Below are 23,328 nucleotides of genomic sequence, written 5' to 3' on the forward strand. Positions count from 1 at the left end.
TCATCATTTTGGTTACATAGACAAACTACCCTGTACCACAGACGGGTTAATAAAAGGGTGTAAAAACAGAACTTTACAAACCTAAAAGTAAATTGTGTGAAATAGTTTGGTAAAATTAACAAGTTAGAAACTGTCTAAATAAATAATCCGATGAAACGAAAGCGAAGTGTCTCTGAAATAATTTGCTGAAATTAGCAGCACTGTGTAAGTATTTCTTAAAGGGGAATTCCATTAATTTTTCAAAATATCTCTGTAATTAAATAATAAAGATGTAAACAGAGTCGTTCGGAGTGGTTTAGTGTGAAACGCTCTGTTCTAGAGAAACTGACCGAGTCAGAACTGTTCACAGTGGTGGTGATAGGAACCAGACGTCCACCTCTAAAAGCTCCCACACAGAAAGTTACTACATGAAATGGTTATGAATTCACTGCCTGATGACTGAGACACTGTTTATGATAGTTTTGTGATAAAATGTATTTTTAAAATGAATTCATAGTGGAGGGACACATGCAGGGACAGTAAATAAAATGTCTATATTTGTGTTGTAGTCATGGCGACCCCTGGTTCCTATCACCACCACTGTAAAGACATCTAAACCATTTGACACCAAACCACTCTGGATCTCTCTGTTCACACTCAATTATGCAGAATTTTAGAAAAAAACCCTTAAAGTACAATTTTACCGTGTTTACATTGTGTAGAATTTTGGGAAAATGGGTGGAATTCCCCTTTCAGATGAATTTTATTCAAAGTGTAAACGGCGCCGCCTCGTGGCCTGTAGGAAAAATGACACGTGAACGGCTTGAACGTGGCTGGCCAATCAGATTCGCGTTCCGGAAAGATGTGTCATTACAAACTGACCAATCAGAAGCCGAGGCTCTGCGCGTCACGTGCTCAAACGGAGCTGAGGAGTTTAGAGAAAAAGCGAAGAAGCGGCCGCTTTGTGCTCAGATTGACTTCAAAACAGCGTTAAAAGTCCGTATTTGGACCCATCCGGTCCGCTTAGCGTCCAGAACCAGCGCGGATTTCAGTAGCGGTCAGTTTCGGGTGAGTCACTGCAGCTTATTGGCTTCAACGGACAAAGTTACTTATATAATTTAAGACGAAGCTGAAGTCGCTTCTTATTCGCCAGCGTCTTGCTCGAATTCGGCCGTTCCACCTTAAATAGTGCAGCAGTTCCGTTCTGATGCCTGAGGCGCCAGAATGTAACTGCTGCACCATTTAAGGTGGAACGGGAAAATTCGAAAAAAGGCGCTGCCGAACAGGAAAACCAACTTAAGCCTCGATAATTTGAAGTTATTATAATAAACTAACATCAAATAACTTCTAACTTCTAAATAACGTCTGTATAACCGCACTGATCAATCAGAAATATTGGAAAAAGTTGACTTTATCAGTATCATATAACATTTTCTCGTTAGATTTTTCTATTATCGTTAAACTACGGAGCCCCGCTGGTGACATCCTGTATAAATAAAAATAATGCGTGGCCACGACTTAGCAAGGCGTGGGAATGAGATGATTAGGTCGTGGCCACGACTTAGTAAGCCATGATCTCGTTCCCATGCCTTACTTACGGAGCCCCGCTGGTGACATCCTGTATAAATAAAAATAATGCGTGGCCACGCCTTATTAATGTATGGGAACGAGATCCTAATGCATGGCCATGACTTAGTAAGGTGTGGGAACGAGATCACGGTTTACTAAGTCGTGGCCATGCATTAGGATCTCGTTCCCACACTTTACTAAATCGTGGCCACGCATTAGGATCTCGTTCCCACGCATTAATAAGGTGTGGCCACGCATTATTTTTATTTATACAGGATGTCACCAGCGGGGCTCCATACTTACTAAGTCATGGCCTGACTTAATCATGTCATTCCCATGCCTTACTAAGTCGAGGCCACGCATTAGGATCTCGTTCCCACGCGTTAATAAGGTGTGGCCACACGTTAATTTTATCTATACAGGGTGTCCTCATCAGGTCTCCGTATTAAACAGCATCATTCAGAACCTTATTTTATGTATCGCTGAACCTGAACATGTGTTGTGGTTCTTTTATGAAACCTTTTTGGAAATGGTTCTGTGTAGCTAGCACCAGAAAGGGTTCTGCTATTTACATTGTTGTGTTGTTTACATTGTCAAGCTTGTAACAACCCTATTTGGTGCTGCGTAGAACCATACACGACACATCCTCCATCAGTCTGAAGAACCATTTTATCATGTAAGCAACGATTTAGGCATGCAAAGGGTTCTATATGGATCTCATGGTTCTAAATAGAACCATTGCCCTTACTGAAGTACTCTTGAAGAACCATCTTTAAGAGTGAATATTAATAGATGGATTATTGTTAAGGAAACAGATATCGGCTTTTTTTGTGTTGAACTGCTGAGCATAGTTAACGCCCCTTTGGTTGACCTCTCACCTCTCAGTTTTGCCTCATGACCATCAGCCTTGAAGGGGAATTCCACAAATTTTTCGAAATTTCTCCATAACTCAGTGTGTGACATGTAATCAGAGTGGTTTGGTGTGAAATGGTTCAGATGTCTTTACAGTGGTGGTGATAGGAACCAGGGGTCGCCATGACTACAACACAAATATAGACATTTTATTTACTATCCAGAACCACCAGTGAACCTACACGAGTCTTCTGAGTTTATAAGGAATGTTGATGATGGAAAATAGTGGAAAATCTGAAATAATAAGTTTTCTTTGGGGACTATTTTGCCTCACAGCACCCTGCATATTACGTATCCCTCCACCATGAATGGAGTTTAAGTTCTCTAAACTATCATAAAACAGTGTCTCAGTCATCAGGCAGTGAATTCATAACCATTTCATGTAGTAACTTTCTGTGAGGGAGCTTTTAGAGGTGGACGTCTGGTTCCTATCACCACCACTGTGAACAGTTCTGACTCTCAGTGACTTTGTTTACATCTTAACCATTTAACTATGCAGAAATTTTGGAAAATTGGTGGGGTTCCCCTGTAAGTGTATCTCTGTCTGACCTTCTTAGAAGTCATGAATGGAGAAGTAAACTAGAGATTAATATCACAGCCTGCAGGTGGATAATAACCCAGATAACTCACTGATAATCAGATTATCTCAGAACATAATCTGACATTTTTCAAACTGAGTCAGTTCTACAGTTTCTCATTAGGCTGAATGAATAACTGACTCTAAATGTAGGTATTGTGATATAAACCGAGTCTGTTCTACAGTTTCTCATTAGGCTGAATGAATAACTGACTCTAAATGTAGGTATTGTGATATAAACTGAGTCTGTTCTACAGTTTCTCATTAGGCTGAATGAATAACTGACTCTAAATGTAGGTATTGTGATGTAAACTGAGTCTGTTCTACAGTTTCTCATTAGGCTGAATGAATAACCGACTCTAAATGTAGGTACTGTGATATAAACTGAGTCAGTTCTACAGTTTCTCATTAGCCTGAATGAATAACTGACTCTAAATGTAGGTATTGTGATATAAACCGAGTCTGTTCTACAGTTTCTCATTAGGCTGAATGAGTAACTGACTCTAAATGTAGGTATTGTGATATAAACTGAGTCTGTTCTACAGTTTCTCATTAGGCTGAATGAATAACCGACTCTAATTGATTTGATGTTTTGATGTTCTGATGCAGGTTTTGTGAAGCTGAGTAAAGCCTGAGGCTCTGGACAGAGATGAGTGACCTAGAACCGCCGACGTTTTCCTCTGTGGAAGAAGAGCGGGATTACTGGAAGGAGCAGGCAGCCAACCACCAGCAGAGGTGAACGAGCAGGATCTAACATGACGACTTAATTCGACTTTGATTCACCTCACTGTATTAAAATAAATATGTAAATATTTATTAAAGTTTCAAAACATACCATTCACTCCCCAAACCATACAGTCCATATATGCAAACTAAGCTACAAAAACAGCCTGTTTTTAATGTTTATCTCAGAAAAAGCAACACATTTACATACGGCTGGGCAATAAAACAGTATATATTCTTATCGTGATAAATTATGTTACAGTACAATGTTTTTCTGAGCATATTGTGGACATCGTCAGTGTTTGTCTGTACGTGTCTTTATAAAGAGAGCAAAATTAGTCCCGTTTAACTGGATTTAGTGCCAAATATTTAATAAAAATCATTGTGTTGAGAGTTTTTGGTAGTATTTATTAAATGTAGCACTGCTGGTTCTTTTTTCTCTGTTCCAGCTGATCTGATATCTGAAATAATAAATATCGGGACATTGTGTATCGTGGAAATTTCTTGAAGTATCGCGATATTACATTTTTGTCATAACGCCAACGTCTATTTACATATATCCACCTATAGAAGTTTAGCTCCGCCCACTCACACTGAAGTTATAAGCAGTGTTTCTGCCTGGATTAATTCACCAACCTTTAACCCTGAAGATCAGCGCAGACTGCTGGTCTCCATAGCAACACAGACAACAATCTCGTCTAGCTAGTAACTACGAAACAGTATAGAGAGAGATTTAAGATGAACATCGATAATTTGGAGATGAATGGACTGATTAGTGTTTATAATCACTCCAGCTGGTTTCCTGATACGTTTAATCTGCAGTGAGAAACTGACAAACACTAAAAAGTCGCGAAGTTGAAGTTGCTTCTCATTCGCCAGCTTCTTGTTTGAATTTTCCCATTCCACCTTAAATGGAGCAGCAGTTACATTCTGGCACCTCAGGCACCATTTAAGGTGGAACGAGAAAATTCGAACAAGAAGCTGGCGAATGAGAAGCGACTTCAGCCTCATAAAGAGTCGAACGTTGAGAGACGTTTTACAAGAAACTGTTCAACTTTTGAGGAAAAGTTTCCTGCTGGAGATGCGAGAAAAGCAGCTATAGCTGAGCTAAAGCTTAAAGCAGAGCGAAGTAAGTCTGTGTTTTCGTTTATATTTTTTAGTCTATATTAGTTCATCATTACATACTGAGACACATTTACAGCCAAGATGGTAAACTGGACATAAAATGTTGTGGCTCCCAAAGTGGTTTGAACTTGTTGAAAGGACAAAATGGCTCTTTTTAACATTTGGGTTGCGACCCCTAATATCGGCCCTTAACAGGGTCTAAAATTTGCCAGTGTGTATTAAAAGATATATCAATTAAATTATGAATAACATTAAGACCCAATGTAGACAAACTTGGACAGAACATATTAACCTGTATAGAGAACCTTTGAAAAGAAATGCAGTTGAATTTATAATGAAATCTTTGTTTTTTTTGTTGTTTTTAAACATCTCTGTCAGTCGCTGCTGCTTCACTCTGGCTGTATGTGTGTGTCTGTGTGTTCAGGGCTGAGGAGGTTCAGGAGGAGCTGCAGGAGTTCCAGCAGATGAGTCGTGACTATGAAGTGGAGCTGGAGACGGAGCTGAAGCAGTGCGAGACTCGAAACCGAGACCTGCTCACGGCCAACAACCGGCTACGCATGGAGCTGGAAAACTACAAGGTACTGAGACGGGGATTACACCTGTGATTGACTGGGGATCCTTAAAGGTATCATACTTGTTTCGTGTGCCACGTGAGTTTATATGGAATACTGATGATGGGAAATAGTGGAAAATCTGAAATAATAAGTTTTCTTTGGGGACTATTTTCCCTCACAACACCCTGCATATTATGTATCCCTCCACCATGAATGGCTTTTAAACATCGCAAAACTGCTGTAAAACTTCGGCCACTTTTCCACCATCGAGCCAAATGGTTTTCAGGGCCGTACTGGGCCGTTCCACGCTGGCCCGGTTTCTTTTTCTATCTACTGTACTGCTAAATCAGAACCAGGAAAACTCAAGAGAAGTACACAAACGAATGGCTAACTGCTAACAGCCGCACACACCACCCACCACAGAACACGTTTGATTCCGTCTGACACTTTAACTCCAGTCTCTCTCCGTATTCTCATCTTCTTTATCCTCTAAATGGGGGTTATTTAAGCATCTGTTACTGAAACAGCCTGTAGCTTGATAACTAGCTACATTAGCATTAGCATCGCCTGGCAGAGTTCAGCTCAAAGCAGCACAGAACAATAATATTTTAATCTTTGTCACTTCAACTCCAGACATTCGAAATCTGTGCTCTCAGATACGAGTCTTTATCCTCTAAACGGGTGTTTTTAATCATCGGGTCACTGGAACTGAGCTCGTCCTGCAGTGGGAGGCACTGCGCACTCGCGTTAGCTTAGCCTAGCAGGCTACAGCTTAAAGCTCTAACAGAACAGGTTCGATTTCGGTTTTCTGTCACTCCAACATCGATCGATCAACTTCGCTGTTGTAAGTTTTTATCATCTATACCTGTGATAGCAGAGCAGTTAGTCGAATTGAACCTGCACTGGGGTGTTTGAATCCCTTTAGCTAAGCTAAGTTAACCAGGAGAGAGGAGCCCGTTAGCATTAGCTTAGCTAGGAGGCTCCAGACACCAGAGAAGAGGTTTGATTTCAGCTTTCTGTCCTTCTAACATCGGCCGCTCGACTTCGCTTCCTCAGATTTGAGTCATTATCATCTAAACTTGTGTCAGAAAATCTTCTGTTAGTCAGAGTCGAACGTGTTCTGTGGTGATCAGAGCTGGCAGCATGCTAGCTAAGCTAACGCTAACCAGCTGCTCTCTCCTGGTTAGCAGCACTGTTTAATGTTTAGAAATTAATGTTAGATTGAAGCTTTGATGTTTACTGAATGGTGGGTTTGAAATCGTGCACTGCTTTTGTTTATTTGCCGTTCGTGTGAACGAATCAAACTTATGAGATTGATTGAAGTTTTCAGGTTTGAAATAGAGCAGCAGGCAGCTGTGGCACAATATCGACTTAAAGATAGCTATTCACTGATTAGTTCTACGTCGTTCTGTCATCCCACCGATCGGTTCTGTGGCCCGAGTACGGTTAGCTAACCATGCTGGGGGACAAAAACCAGATTAAGCCCGTTTTTAAGTGTTCCGTGTCGAACCGTGTCCGTCTGGAAACGCCACTGGAACGGTCACTCTCCGCGCTCAGAACCGTTCAGCCCTGCAGTGGAAAAGAGTCCAGTGTCTCAGTCATCAGGCAGTGAATTCATAACCATCTCATGTAGTAACTTTCTGTGAGGGAGATTTTAGAGGTGGACGTCTGGTTCCTATCACCACCACTGTTCTGACTCAGTAAGTTTAGAACGGAGCGTTTCACACCAAACCACTCTGACTGACATCTTAACCGTTTCATGATGCAGGAATTTTGAAGAATTGGTGGAATTCCCCTTTAACCTTATTATACCACATTTTTCGCTGGTTGATGTGGTTTAGGCTTGAATTACTTTTTACATTGCAAAGACATTCATTGGATCATTTTTGTCTAGGAAGCAATAATCGGTCAGCTTCCTTCATATTTGGCTGCTTTCATATCGACAAATAAGTCTCGATACAATTTGGGTTCTAGGAGTTCTATTCAGCTGGACGTTCCGGTAGTGTGGTCTGAATACGGCGAGGCAGCTTTTAGGCTACGTTTACACAGCAGGTAAAAGTGGCCCAAATCTGATCTTTTTCCTCATATGTGACTCAGATGTGTGGCAGTGTTAATAGATAAACACACTGAATCTGACATTTTCAATTCCGATTTGAGGCGCTTTCATATGTGGTACTGAAATCCGATACGTATCCGATCTGCAGCAGTGCGACTCAGTTTGAACAGCCGGATCGGAATTCATGCGACTTTTACGCCAATCCAACTCCACATTCGTCACAATTTCGCGCTGCTGAGACTCAAAAACATTTAGTCTGATGTTTCTGTACTAAAACAATAGAAGAGACTCATCAAACCCTCCGAGTTCGAAGAGGTTTCGAAAGAAACGGTTTCATATGTGGTACTGAAATCTGATACGTATCCGATCCAACTCGACGTTCGTCATAATTTTGCGCTGCTGAGACTCATGAACATTTAGGCTGATGTTTCTGTACCAAAACATTAGAAGAGACTCATCACAGCTGCCCCGTGTTCAAACGAAGGAGGAGGCCGAGGCTGCAGCGCCAGAACAGTTTAAAGAATCTGAGGACACGAACCAAAGAAGTGGCCGAGGCAGAATAGTGACCTTTTTACGGTGAACTCAAACATATTCTGGGTGATGAGTCCAGCTGTCAACCACTGGAACTTCATACTCGCTCCTGTGATGCTGGAGAAGACGAAACTGAAGCTGCGGGAGCGACTGGCGTTCACTGGCCGTCATGACTGTTTCACCTCTGGACGAGCCGCCATGTGAAGCTCTGTGGGTCAGTTTAGGAGCTGATCTGTTCAGACTGATGTTGCACACAGATCACATTTGAACAGCCAAACAACAAATCAGATTTGGTGAGAAAATCAGATTTGGGCCACTTTTACCTGCTGTGCAAGCGTAGCCTAAGTTACAGAGCTCCATCTGCATGGAATGATTTGCAAAAATATTTGAAATTGGAGGATTTTTATTCCTTGAGTGAATTTAAGACGATTTTTAAAGAGCTGTATTCTGTTTGTTCTTGTTTTTAATTTGGTTTTGACCCTGGTTTGATTCTGCTGGTGTTTCTTTGTTGATTGTCCTGTGTGCTGCCTTCTTGGCCACGACTCACTTGTAAAAGAGAGTGTGTTGTTTTTTTTTTTTTTTGTTTTTTATAATCTCAGTGTGATTGCACTGGTTAAATAAAGGTAAAATAAAATAAAATAAAAAATTAGCCTTGTAGCTCCGATCCTATTAAAGAAGCCACATCGAGACACCAAATATGTCTTAACTGACGGACTGTGGGAACTCTGTGAAATTCAGATTTTTTGCACATCACGTCCTTTAAAACTGGTCATGCCACATGCTGGTATGAAGCGCCGTGAGTCCAGATTTGAATGAAAAGAGTTTTTGTTCGTTCTTTGCTCTCTCTGCTCGTCCTGGACGCGGTTTCGCATCTGGGTGTGACTCCCATTTGACTCTGTACATTTCACTGGGTTTTATCTGGCTGGTCTGATTTGAATGTGTATCTCTAACGACGGAACGGCTGCGCGAACCAAACGGCTGGTGAAAATGGGCCGTTCTGTGCTGGTGGTTCTCGTAAATGTGTTTGTGTTTCAGTGTGCAGGACTTTGCTGAGGGCGGGGACAGTCACACACTCGGAGGGAAACAACAGGCCTGATTCAGGGACAGCAGAGCAGCTGATGCCTCGTCTGCATCAGTGTCTGGAGGGAAAGCACATTAGTGCAGACAGCAGACAGCACGTTTTCTTTTTATATCCCTCTGCAGGAGAGACGCCTGCTAGAGTATCAGTTTAGAGTGCAGGGATATCAGAGCTGGGCACCATGACGTTATTGATTATTATTGTGATGAATCGTGATGTGATGCAGTTTGCTTTTCTGAGTATACTGTGTATCAACAACACTTCCTAACTGATTAGGGAGCATAATTAGTCCTGGTCAACTGGATTTAATGCGGCATAGTTCGTTAAATGTTCAGTACAAATGATTGGTTTAACAGTGTTTGATAGCATTTTGAAAAAAAAGACACAACTTTATCTGTTCTAACTTATCAAATATCAGAAAAAAAGAAATATCGTGACTTGCCATATCGTCCACCTCTAAGTGAAATCCAGCTGCTTATACACTGATCAGGCGTAACATTCTGACCACCTCCTTGTTTCTACACTCATTGTCCATTTTATCAGCTCCACTTACTATATAGGTGCACTTTGTAGTTCTACAGTTACAGACTGTAGTCCATCTGTTTCTCTGATACTTTGTTAGCCCCCTTTTACCCTGTTCTTCAGTGGTCAGGACCCCCATGGACCCTCACAGAGCAGGTACTATTTGGGTGGTGGATCATTCTCAGCACTGCAGTAACACTGACGTGGTGGTGGTGTGTTAGTGTGTGTTGTGCTGGTATGAGTGGATCAGACACAGCAGTGCTGCTGGAGTTTTTAAACACTGTGTCCACTCACTGTCCACTCTATTAGACACTCCTACCTTGTCGGTCCACCTTGTAGATGTAAAGTCAGAGACGATAGCTCATCTGCTGCTGCACAGTTTGTGCTGGTCATCCTCTAGTCCTTCATCAGTGGTCACAGGACGCTGCCCACAGGACGCTGTTGGCTGGATATTTTTGGTTGGTGGACTATTCTCAGTCCAGCAGCGACACTGAGGGGTTTAAAAACTCCAGCAGGACTGCTGTGTCTGGTCCACTCAGACCAGCACAACACACACCAACACACCACCACCACGTCAGTGTTACTGCAGTGCTGAGAATGACCCACCACCCAAATAGTACCTGCTCTGTGAGGGTCCATGGGGGTCCTGACCACTGAAGAACAGGGTAAAAGGGGGCTAACAAAGTATCAGAGAAACAGATGGACTACAGTCTGTAACTGTAGAACTACAAAGTGGAACTGTATAGTAAGTGGAGCTGATAAGATGGATAATTAGGCTTGACTGAGGAATTACAGAATATGCCACTTGACAGATTATAAGTTATAATGTGTTATAAGCTTCAGTTGCTTCCAGTGTAAATGTTAAGTGTGGTAGTATTTAAAGGGTGGAAGGTGAACAGTTTCTCGTTCGGTTCATGCCTGTATGATGAATGGTGTGATTTTTAGGTCATCATTGTCGTCTTTGTGTTCTGATCCTGCAGGAGAAGTACGAGGCGCAGCACTCGGAGGCCTGCAGGCAGATTTCTGCTCTGGAGGGAGACCTCGCAGAGACCACCGCCATAAAGGACCAGTTACAGAAATACATCCGCGAGCTCGAGCAGGCCAACGATGACCTGGAGAGAGCCAAAAGGTGCACAATGACGAGAAAAAAAACGATTTTTTCACTGTTATAGTCCATTTTATGGTTCTAATTGTCTGGTTCTGCCTAATGCGATAGTCTGGCAGAAAACCTTCTGCTTCTCAGTTTTCACTAATTACTGGAAAGTGTACACTAAAAATGCACTCTCAGAAATAAAAGTACTAAACTGTCTCTGGGTCAGTGCCCCTCTTGTCACTGTGGTGGGACCCTCAAGGGTCCATCTCAGTACCTTTAGTCAGGGAACATAACTGAACCATAATCCACTGAAATGATATGTTCTAAGCTGTACTGACTCCACACACCCCGTCTCGTCTCCAGGCTTTTATTTTACTGTTCTGTTTTAAAACATTTGGTTATGAAAAGGTACAAATACGAACTTTTCACCTGGAGAAACTTATTTAAGGTTCACAATCAGACCTTAAAACCACTGTTGGACCTTTGAGGGAACATTTACACTGTTTGTACCTTGATGAACGAGAAACGTACCTGAACAGAATCCTTTATTTCTAACAGTGCACGTTATAAAAGTCTCTCTTTATCCAAACCCCAGTTAACAATACTAATAATAATGTTTATTTATGTAGCACCTTTCATACATTTAAAACGCAGCTCAAAGTACAATACAAAGTAAAATCAACAGAGGAAGAAGAGAAAAAAAGAATAAAAAATAAAAACAAAAAATGATAAATGGTAGAAAAGGGGGATATGTTAATAATTAGATGAAAGAAAAAGAGGAAAAAAGGCAATACAAGTGCAACTAACAAGACAATAAAAGAAATATTCTAGTAAAAACAAAAACAATAAAAAACTAGTTACTGAAATATGATTTTAACTGTTTTTAAAAAGATTGACAGAAGAAGTCTGACGGATGTTTATTGGTAATGTGTTCCAGATCTTTGGTGCACCGTTAACGAGACAAAATACAGCCTAATACATCTGATTTCTGAATTATGTTACATGACATTTTGCCATCAATAAGCTGGTGACCTTCATGGTTGTCGAATGTTATGAGTTGGTAACACAATACAGCTTTAAACTGCCGTTAATTTCTCATCTGATTGCTAATAAACTAAACTGAGCAGCTACTAAAGCACTGTCAAAATCACGAATGGTCCAAATAAAAGGTGAATTATTCTGTTAATTACACTCATAAACTCTCACGTTTATATAATAGCAAGTTCATATGTGTGCTGCACACCTAAACGTCTCGGGACATCGAAGCCGCTCCGTGTCTTATTTCGTAAACAGAGATAAACGTAGTAGGCAGTTCGGTCTGTGGCCAAACCACAGCTGTTCTGAGGTCGCTGCTGGTTGGGTCCCCTTGCTGTTTTCACACAATTTCAAAAACTCTTCCAAAACTAGCAGGACCTCAGTGTCCTCAGGTAGGGCTGAGCGATTTTTCTGACTGATACTGTAACTGTGATTTAAGTTGTGATTATTTTGTGTAAATCCAGGTCCAGGCCTGCTTTTTGTGTCAAAGAAAACCAGAATGTCCACTTTTTCTAGCTTGAGGCTTGACCCATGAATGCGGGGTGCCAGACAGTAAGTTGTGGTTGTGATGTCACAACACACACAGAGGTCTGGTTGCCTCTGATTGGTCTAACTCATCGGTTGAAACTGCGGTTCTTGTTATTTGATAATTGCGCTCTCTTAAATTGCGAATTTGATGTAAAATGATTGATCTTTCAGCCCTTTTAGTGCCCTTTCCACTTGGACTGGGCAGGAGCTGATGACAAACCGAAGGCTTGAGGCAATGACGGATGGCAACGGTTGCTAAGCAATGATTGGGGCGCTGAGAACAGAAGGCAGAGCTCAGTGTTGAGCGTAATAACTTAGATTGGCTGTAATACAGTGACGGCAGTCACAGAAAACAAGTAAAACTATTATTTTGAAAATTAATAAACATTTCCATCCCTATTTGACTGTATAGACCTGTGGCTGCACCTCTGAATAGACTACTGCATTATTAGTGCTGCTTCCACATTAAATCTCATGAATGGGAGATACATAAGGAATAAATATCTGCTAAAATAGGCTCTTAAACATCTCAAAGCCTGTATTTTGTGTTTGTGGATTTGGGCTAAGGGGAATATCGTGTAAGCGGTTTGATCTGTTGTATGTATGTCTGCATTATTTGACCTCTTTTAAAGGCCTTGTTAATACTGTTAATGTCTCTCAGGGCCACCATCATGTCCCTTGAGGATTTCGAGCAGAGGATGAATCACGTCATCGAGCGAAACGCTTTCCTGGAAAGTGAACTGGATGAGAAGGAGAATCTGCTGGAGTCGGTGCAGAGGCTGAAAGACGAGGCCAGAGGTGAGGCTGCTGAGCCCCAGATGCTCTTTAGCTTTATCCCTCAGTGCTGGGAGGCATTTTAAAGGGCCTTTATAACTGAAAAACATTCCTTCTCTTCTTTCTTCGAATGAGATGTATTATTTAACATTGTTGAAGTTTAAAGTGTGCTGTTCCCTCCAGCGAATACCAGGATCCATAGTCCGTATCAGGATCATATTACCGAATTGAATCAAAGTCAGAGTTCAGAACACATTTGGGACTTTGGAGAAAGGCTGTGTTCACATTACCAGGCTGAAGTGGCACAAATCTGATTTTCTGCCCTGATGTGACTCAGATCTGATGTTTTCAGGGCTGTGTGGACACAAATCTGATCTTTTCAAATCCGACCTCAGCCACTTTCATATGTGGTCCTAGATCGGATACGTATCTGATTCGTGGCCATGCGACCTTAATGTGACGCTCAGATCGGAATTCATGTGCTTTTTCTCCTCTGGGCGTGCGCCATCATTCAGCGTTACCATGGCAGCAGCGCCAAACAGAAGTTAAAGCCTGTAAACGGTGGAAAAGCAGCTCATCTCACCTTTTTTTCCTTCGTCTCGCTCTAATAATGAAGCTGAGAGCTGATCAGAGTTAATGATCTTCTCAGCGAAGCTCGTTCTGCTCGTTAGTTTGTGCTGATGATGCAGTGATTCATTCACGAGACGTTACTGAGTAGGATGAGCTCATGAGGGTCATTTCAGGACGCCGGTTCATCACATTAATGACAGATTTGACTCACCTAAACGAGTGTGAACCATCATGTCAGAGATCGGATTTGAGCAGTGAGGCTTGTAATGTGAACGTCTGCCTTCAGGTCCTCCTAGTAGGTCCCTACTTATGACTTCAGAGGTCATACGTACAACTTGATGTGTGTTCAGGTGGTTTTGGTTTGAAGTAAGATGGATAGACCGGACATTTTCTATCAGTAAAGAGCGTCTGTTTGTATTTTGCGTTACTGAAACAAAGTGAAGAGCAGAGGATGCTGATCAGCAGAGTGATGTTTTTATGCAGTTAGATGTGTCACAGTAAGTTGTAAGTTGTGATGCGCTTATATCTGAATTTCCATGTGTGGATGGTTTTAGCCTGCAGTGTTAAGATTGTGACTGATGAATTACTGAAGTACAGCCAGTTTATCAGCAGCTGTCATTGCTTTTTTGTTGATGCCCCCAACTTGGAAACTCAGGGCTCGTTGAAAAATCTGATTTTCTCACGAGTAAATATGACATTGTGGTGGCGTTCATGTGCATCCGTCTTAGGGCTGGGCGATAAAATGATAACGATAATCATCGCGATATAACTTTCCTCGATAGAGCTATACGACGTGTTCGATAAATGTTCGATATAATAGAGCATTCTCACACTTCCACCTGGTGGCGTTTTCTACTGCAAGGAAAGTGACACTGCTCTGCTGTCGCCAGGAGAGGGCGCACTTCCGAGTCTTTCAGTATGATTATAGAGGGAGGGGGCGACGAGTAAAATGAGTCACCAAATATACTTTATCAACGTCTGAAATATGGAGTTACACATTCCCTGTTTGAGTGGAGCGACCGGCGATCTGCTCTCCTGTGACCGAGTGTGAGTGACGAGGTCAGTGGTGTAACTGTACTGACCTACAGCGAACTCACCTCTTTCTGTACATCCTAACAGCTTTAGCAGCGTTAAATCACGTCTTATACTCACAACTACAGCACTGTTACAGCGCTCAGACATATTTTAGTATTAGTGCATTCACAAGCAATGAAAGTGAAAGAAAGAAGTGGTTCATGTTAATTACAGCCCGATTTAAACGAAAGTAAACTGAGGAAGCTGTGAGGCGTTGGAGAGTGGGAGAGCGCTATCGTCCCAGGCTAGCTGTTTTTAGCAGCTGGCTAACTTGAAGCAGCTCCGTCACTCACACAGCACGGCAAACTGATGATACTGTAGATCAAACAAGACACAAAAGCACTGATTGCAGTTTAAACGTACCTGAAAGGAGGACTCTGTCTGTCTGGTGTTGATATACTGCAGTTCACCCCTTAAACTACTAGAGAATAGAGAAACCCAGTCGTCTCTAACTGGTGTCCGAATACTGTGATGTGCTCTGATGTGGATGTGGTGGGAGTGACCGCAGTGAGGCGGTGTGATCCATCACTGACCTACTGATCCAGCTAATGTCTGCTGTTCGTACTAAGTTGACGTTGTTGAGAAACTAAACAGTTCAGCTCTGTTGTTGGCCACTCGTTCAGCATTTGTAGCGGGGTAGCCGAGCGCTCGTCACCAGGCAGCTAAAATAATCTGTTTTCTTTCTTAAATTATGACTATTACAAAAATTGCAGTGTTTGTCATGTTCTGACCATAAAGCATAGTTTAAAACAGCAACTGACCACTCAGGAGCAAAAATCAGCCTTCAAACTTAAAGAATGATCTGACATTTATCTCTATATTTATCGATATCGAACGATATGAATTTTGTTTATCGTGGTGACGTTTTTGGCCATATCGCCCAGCTCTAATCCATCTCGGAAATCTGATATGTCCGACAGGACTTAAAGGCAGGATATGTTTAGCTCTGTTTGTCTCGTGGTGTCTGAGATCTGGGAGTTTGGGTTCTTTGTGTGTGTGTGTGTGTGTGTGTGTGTGTGTGTGTGGTAACCGTACGGTTTTGTGTAATATTGTGTATTTGTCTGTGTGATGTGTATCAGATCTGAGGCAGGAATTGGCCGTTAAACAGAAGCAGGAGCGTAAACCCTCCCTCAGTGTTTCCGTTGATGGAGAGAAAGCAGAGACCCCAACCCGGACCCCTGGTGCCTCTCTCCTGACCACACCACCCAGACCCCCTGGCTCCAGCAGCGCCTTCCACACACCCCCATCGTCCTACAGTCGAAGTGAGTGTGCGCACACACATACACCCATCAGCCATAACATTCTGACCACCTCCTTGTTTCTACGCTCATTGTCCATTTTATCAGCTCCACTTACTATATAGGTGCACTTTGTAGTTCTACAGTTACAGACTGTAGTCCATCTGTTTCTCTGATACTTTGTTAGCCCCCTTTTACCCTGTTCTTCAGTGGTCAGGACCCCCATGGACCCTCACAGAGCAGGTACTATTTGGGTGGTGGATCATTCTCAGCACTGCAGTAACACTGACGTGGTGGTGGTGTGATAGTGTGTGTTGCGCTGGTACGAGTGGATCAGACACAGCAGTGCTGCTGGAGTTTTTAAACACTGTGTCCACTCACTGTCCACTCTGTTAGACACTTCTACCTTGTCAGTCCACCTTGTAGATGTGAAGTCAGAGACGATAGCTCATCTGCTGCTGCACAGTTTGTGTTGGTCATCCTCTAGTCCTTCATCAGTGGTCACAGCAAGCTGCCCACAGGACGCTGTTGGCTGGATTTTTTTGGTTGGTGGACTATTCTCAGTCCAGTAGCGACACTGAGGTGTTTAAAAACTCCACCAGCACTGCTGTGTCTGGTCCACTCAGACCAGCGCAGCACACACCAACACACCACCACCACGTCAGTGTTACTGCAGTGCTGAGAATGACCCACCACCCAAATAGTACCTGCTCTGTGAGGGTCCATGGGGGTCCTGACCACTGAAGAACAGGGTAAAAGAGGGCTAACAAAGTATCAGAGAAACAGATGGACTACAGTCTGTAACTGTAGAACTACAAAGTGCACCTATATAGTAAGTGGAGCTGATAAAATGGACAATGAGTGTAGAAACAAGGAGGTGGTCAGAATGTTCTGCCTCATCGGTGTATATACACACACGCACATTAAAGTGACCGTCTGCATAGTGTTCAGATAACACAGAGTCACGCTTTCACCATTAAGCTGGATAACGGGTTTATTCAGCAGCTTACCGCCGGCATTAAAACACATTTTTGGAAAATTGGAAATTTTGGAAAAATTTGGAAAACTTGTTTTTAAAGCATATTAATAAATATATTAGCATTACTTTTGCCATGTCCCTGCCAGCACACTAGCGTGTAAAAATGGTGCAGCACCATCAGAAGTGCACTCATTAGTGTAGTAGGTGAAGTATAGAAGTGTGTGGTTTGGGACGCGGCCTTAGATCATACAGTGAGACAGGAGATGTGATAACAATAATAAACCCAGGGATGAGGAGTAATTTTTTTTTCTAATTTTTGTTTTTTGGTCTGTTGTCCTGAGTCATGCTCCTCTCTGCAGGTGCGGGGCGCCATCTAGTGGACTGGCATGCACAGACATAACCAAGGAAGTCAGCTATGCAAATTAAATATAAGCAAATTCAGAGAGAACTGGCATATTTTACAGTAGTAATAAAATAGGTTATAGAAATGACTTGGGGCCGATCCATTTTTACCCCTACCCCTTGTTTTTGAGTGTCACTCTAACCCCTTGGAACTGAGTTACAGGGTAGTGGTTGAAATCTTCCCTCTGAAATGGGACCCTCAAATAAAAAGAGCATCACTTCATTAACGGCTACCAGCGCTGCTCTGTAGGCGACCCTGCCAGTCTGCAGTGACAGCAGAGGAGGGTAAAGTTCAGCTCCTCACTGCTGGGCTTTAGTTACATTTAGGGCATCATATGCCTTCAAAGAGGGGGGCAATTATTTATTATCACCCACTACTGATTCTTCAGTGATATGAAGCTGAAGTCAGAGATTCTCCAGATTCTCGTTCAGATTTTCCGGCTTTAAACAGATAATTTAATGCTTATTGTAATTTTTTTAACAGAAAATTCTCACATCTGTGGGTCTCTTTGGTCTCTTGCTCAGCCATCTTGCCTCCACTCTGTTTGGAGTCTCTGAAAAACCTCCGTTTGGAGGGTCATGTAGCCCCAACACTTCACCCCACCCCTCTATCTCAACAAGAATCAGGACACCCTACCCCTAGACGTGAGGGAAAAGGGCTAAGTGGTAGGGGCGAAGAGTGGGGTTGGGCCTTAATATTAAGTTAATACTTTAAGGGTTCTAGGGTTCTAGGAGGTGATATTGTGTTATCTGTGTCTTATCTGGAGTCTTTCAGCCCATAACATGGACAGATTCTACAATGATGTTTGATTCAGTTGGTACAGCCCGTTTATTGAAAAGAACAAGCAGCATGTATCCACCAATAGCCCAGATCTGAATCTCTCTCAGGTGACTTGTTTGTGTGTTTTTCTGTTGTGGTTTGTAGTTGAAGGTCTAACCGGGACTCCGCTGACCACGTCTGCCCGGATATCTGCCCTCAACATCGTCGGAGAGCTGCTGAGGAAAGTGGGGGTAGGTCTGCTCACAGCCTTATAACTGACCACTGTTTACAGGAACTGACCTGTTTTAAAGGTGCAAATTTTCCTTATTAAAATACTTCCAGACCTACACGCTTATAGATGATAGTTCAGGGGTTCTTAAGTGAAGACAATCATAGAACCATGAACGCTCAGAGAACCCTTGGCATGATTAAAGGGGTCCTTTGCATCGTAAAAGGGTGCTGTGGATGTTTCTAATATAGCACCCAAAAGAGTTATTATATTGTTACACTCAAAAATGACAGCTCCTTAAGGGTTCCTTGGTAAAGACAATGGTTCTATGAAGAACCCTGAACACTTAACCATTTTGCGTGATTAAAGGGTTTTTTTTAGCAGCACTAAATGGTTCTTCGCATCATTACATGGTTCTTCAGATTGATGGAGAATGTGCTATGGATGGTTCCTTTTTGAAAATGGTTCTGTATAGCACCCAAAAGGGTTCTGCTATTGTTGCGATGTCTTCAGATTGATGGAAAACGTGCATGCATGTGCAATAGACGGTTCTATGTAGAAGCTTTTTGAAAAGGGTTCTATATAGCACCCAAAAGAGTTATTATATTGTTACAAGCTTGACATAGTCACAACCCTCACAAGGAGAACCCTTTTGAGTGCTTCAAAAAGGTCCATATATATAGAACCACCTTTTTTATTGTAATAGTTCAGTAAAATGTTTCTGTACGAGTGATTCTCAGTATTTACATGAATTCTGTTCATCTTGTATCTTTTATTTTTGTTTTTATACATTTTTGTCTCCTGGGAAAAGTAAACAGAACAAACAGAACCGACATGTTGTGCTTGTAATTGCGGCGCTGTCGGCGTTCTATGACGCTCTGTTTTCTCTGGAACGTCTTGTGATGTCCGCGGCCACATTTAGTCCCTTTGAATGGAGCCATGGTTAAATCTGTAGCGACTCTCCGCCGGAGCTGGAGGGCCGGAGCGCTGCTGCGGCTTCACTGGGCTGTTTTCTACAGTCCACCTGATTCAGATGACTCGTGTCCTCTGGGTGGCACAGTTGGCTGCAGCACAGCTGCTGATTTATCCACACAGTCGCCCCATTCTTGCTTTAATTAACGTCTCGGTGCAGTTCCCTGCTTGTCCACTAGAGGCCCCTTCTGGCCTTCGTTAGTGCTGTTTTCCAGTCTCAGTGGTGCCTTCAGGCTGATGCACTCATTAATCAGAGCAGCTGAGGTCTTGCACTGCAATTTGACAAGCATTTGTTGCATTTTCATAAAAGTTCAGGTCCAGGATTATTATAACATTTATAAAAATTATATGAAACTGTAAGACTTTTTTTACAAATCATCATCACAATATGGTTTTTCTGAGATTTGATACGTTAGAACTGACAAAATAGAACCTTTAGTTCCACAGATAAAGATACTATAATAAACCTCCACTCTTAAAGATCTTGAAGGGTTCTTTAGTAAAGGAAACAGCTATATAAAGAACCATGAACACTCACAGAACCCTTCCATGCTTAAATGGTTCTTTGCATGGTGAAACGTTCTTCAGTTTGATGGAGAATGTGTTAAATATGGTTCTATATAGCACCTTTTCAAAAAGGGTCTTATATAGCACCAAAAAGGGTTCTTCTGTTACAACAAGTCTGACATCATAACAATAGAGGAAAATGTGGTGTATAGAACCATCTACAGCACATTCTCCATTAATCTGAAGAACCATTTCACAATGCAAAGAACCCTTTGCATGCTTACATGGTTCTTTGTATGGTAAAGGGGTTTTCAGATTGATGGAGAATGTATTGCATGTGGTTCTATATAGCACCTTTTTTGAGATGGGTTCTATACAGCACCAAAAAGGGTTCTTCTGTTACAACAAGTCTGACATCATAACAATAGAGGAACCCTTTCGAAAAGGTGCTGTATAGAACCGTCTACAGCACATTCTCCATTAATTTGAAGAACCATTTCACGATACAAAGAACCCTTTAATCATGCAAAGAGTTTTTTTGAGTGTACGTGGTTCTATATAGAACCATTTTCTTTGCTTAAAAAAAAACCCTTGAAGAACCATCTGTTCTAAGAGTGAAGAACTACACTGACTCTTATGCGGTACTGCGGTAAATCCAGTTAAACTGATTCTGCTCTCTTTCTAATGAAACGTAGTCAGAGTTCTTTAAGTACCGACGATATCCACGATGAAATGTTCTCATAATTCCCACTCCTAGTTCCAAAGTGCTAGGTCTTTGTTGTAAAGGACTGGAGCAGCAGATTTTGAGCGTCTGTCATAAGTGGAAACACTGATGGTTCAGACTCATCAGATCATTAATCAGACCATTTTCACTTACCGCGTTAAATTCAGACAGTTGGTCTGCGTCAGTTTATCGCAGCTGTCGGAACAAAACCTGGTAAAAAATGGTAAATTTACAGGAGAAGAAAAAAACGGCTTCACTTTTAATGTAAGTCAGTGGAACCAGACTTTTTTCCAAGTCATTTTGGGACGTTTTTCATGGTTCAATCTTCATGAAATTTACACACGATGTAAAGAGCAACAGGCGTTTTCAAATGATGTCAAAAACTGGAAAACGACAAAAATGATTTTTCAGGTGGCCACACAGGAATCATCTGTCAAACTTTTGCACTGTAAAAGTAATAACAACCCGACTTGTCTGTTAAATATGTGGGTTTTTTGTTTATATTTTCTCTTTTTCCAGAATTTAGAGTCAAAGCTGGCATCGTGTCGTGAGTTACACGTGCAGGACAGAACGCCGAGCCGCTCGCTGATCACCCAGAGCGCACAGACAGCGTCACGGGAGACGATAGAGAACCAGTCCAACGGCAACGGCCTCTACGACAAGGGGTGAGTGACTCTGACTCTGCTGCACTGTCAGATGGGCTGATTTGGTGGAGATCGAAATCGATTACATTACTTTGTCTTTAGTGCTGATATTCACAAAGCAGCAGTGTTGGAAAAACAGATGTTGTTCTGTGCCTTGTGGAGGAATTGGTGTAATCAGTAACATTTAAATATAAATAAATCAATAAATAAATGGAATATCTGGTTTGTTGTCGACTGTATCGTCATAACGTTGCTGCACCAGAGCAACAGCGCTGATCTCAGAGCAGATTCCCCCAGTGTTTGTCACTCAGGGTCGTCATCAGCCAGGATTCAACAGTAACGATTGCCTGAATGCCTGTGGCAAGTAAAACACGACAGCAGGACAGCAGCGCGAAAAATAACCTGCCCGATCGAGAAAGTTCATGTTGGGGGGGCGGGGTTTGTGTTAACAGAGCACTGTAACTGAGGCCACCTGAATATCCAACCCCTCGCCATGCGAAAATGGTCTAATCCATTTATTCCAGTAGGGCTGCAACCAACGACTAATTTGATGGTCAAATAATCTATCGATTACTGAAACGATTAATCGATTATTCGGATTATGAATTTTATTAGCTTTTACGTTTAGCTGGAGGTTGTTTTATGCATTTGCTAACCAACAATGAAGACAAAGGTGAATAATCAGAATTTAACTGTAAAATTTAAACAGTGCAGGCTGTGATCTGTTCACTCCGCTGTCTGTCTGCACTTTGCTGCAACTAAACTCTACAGTCACAGGTCTTTATGGAAACGGAGGAAAGTCAGCGTCTCTCTGTGCTCTTGTGAGAGACTCGATCTCCTCTGAGAGCAGAAACTCCCACTGCAGAGGAGACGCGCTGTGGAGAACGTTTGTGGCAGTTTGTTCTCTATGAACAGTTAAATTGTACTGACTTTGTGTAAACATTTCATTTCAGTGGTAAGCCTTCGTCCAGCTGCCCTGTGTGTTTGCGAGTGGTGGCCAAGCAGCATCTTAGCAAGCATAAGCTGCACAGTCACTGCATTTTCATCAGGAAGTGCCCATTTCTGTTGTTTGGTATTTTTGCCAACGCTGGACTGCAGGTTTTATATGGTCATCTCAGGGTCACACATTCTCCTAATCCCTTTGTTTCTGTTCCACAGGATGGTGAAGCGGCTGGACTTCAGTCAGGGATCTAAGATCGTGCTGTGAATGAGTCCGTCGGCCCCCCGGCTCGGACCCCCTCCTGCACACAGTATTAACCACCAACGTCTCTTAATGCACAATAACACATTCGTTTTAATGAACTGATGTGTGGCTATCGCTAACTCTCCATGTCCCTCTTCCTGCTGGCCCTGCAGTACGAAGGGTGTTTGGACCACATGAACGTTTCCCTGCTTTATTACTACTGTCAGAGCAGCACTGCTGACTCAGAGTCTTTGTCCTGCGTTGCTGTGTATATATTTACGGCCTATTTTTGTCCGCTGACTCTGTCTCTAACACTGGGCTCGAGTTAACTCGCTTCTGCTTAGATGTCTGTTTGTCTATCAGGTGATATATTTGGTCTGATGTTTTCTTTTCTTTGTGTTTCCTGCAACTTGATGCCTTTATGATGAGGCCAAAGATGGTGTGCGGTGGGTGATGACTATACGTTTACTGAATGGCTTGGCAGGTGGAAATGATCGAACACGGTGAGGTCAGGATGTTAGAATAGTCAAGTAATCATGAAAGTTTAAAAATGAGGGTGTAAATCAGCTTCTGTGTAATGTTATACATTTCCAGCTCTTGCATATGAGCTGTGTGAACTCTAAACACCACTAGAGGGCAGTGTAGAGCCTGCTTCTTACCTTCTGATCAGAGTTTTATCAGAGCTGGTTTATGAGGAGCCAGGCCACTTATTTCCACTGTTATATCAAAAACAGGACTGCTGAACAGCAGAGGGCGCCCGCGAGCGAGTCCTCAATGAATGGGACTAAATGGAGCTCAATGGCTTAAAAACAAGAAGTTAAAATAGTTTCTAATCACTGAACCAGAACTTTCCTTTAATTTTAGAAATTTGAAGAATGAGTTTCACTAAAAAAGTAGAGAAATCTCACCTGTATGTTTCCTTTTTCTACAGCAAACAGGTTTTGGGCGGCAGGACGTTAACATTACTGCTGCTGAGTGCTGATTGGTTGG

The 23,328-nt window shown here is 42.3% G+C and overlaps 1 protein-coding gene across 1 annotated transcript; it reads left to right on the forward strand.

Moving 5' to 3' along the window:
• Positions 1-906: 906 nt before the first annotated feature.
• Positions 907-23,328, forward strand: nde1 (nudE neurodevelopment protein 1). Its single transcript, XM_036590385.1, has 9 exons — positions 907-1,047; positions 3,647-3,772; positions 5,310-5,463; positions 10,607-10,755; positions 12,944-13,080; positions 15,780-15,962; positions 18,245-18,330; positions 21,031-21,176; positions 22,314-23,328. Exons 2-9 carry the CDS (start codon positions 3,687-3,689, stop codon positions 22,360-22,362), a joined length of 990 nt encoding a protein of 329 aa, XP_036446278.1. The 5' UTR covers positions 907-1,047; positions 3,647-3,686; the 3' UTR covers positions 22,363-23,328.

This window comes from Colossoma macropomum, unplaced genomic scaffold (assembly GCF_904425465.1).
Source record: "Colossoma macropomum unplaced genomic scaffold, Colossoma_macropomum, whole genome shotgun sequence".
Taxonomy (NCBI): Eukaryota; Metazoa; Chordata; class Actinopteri; order Characiformes; family Serrasalmidae; genus Colossoma; species Colossoma macropomum.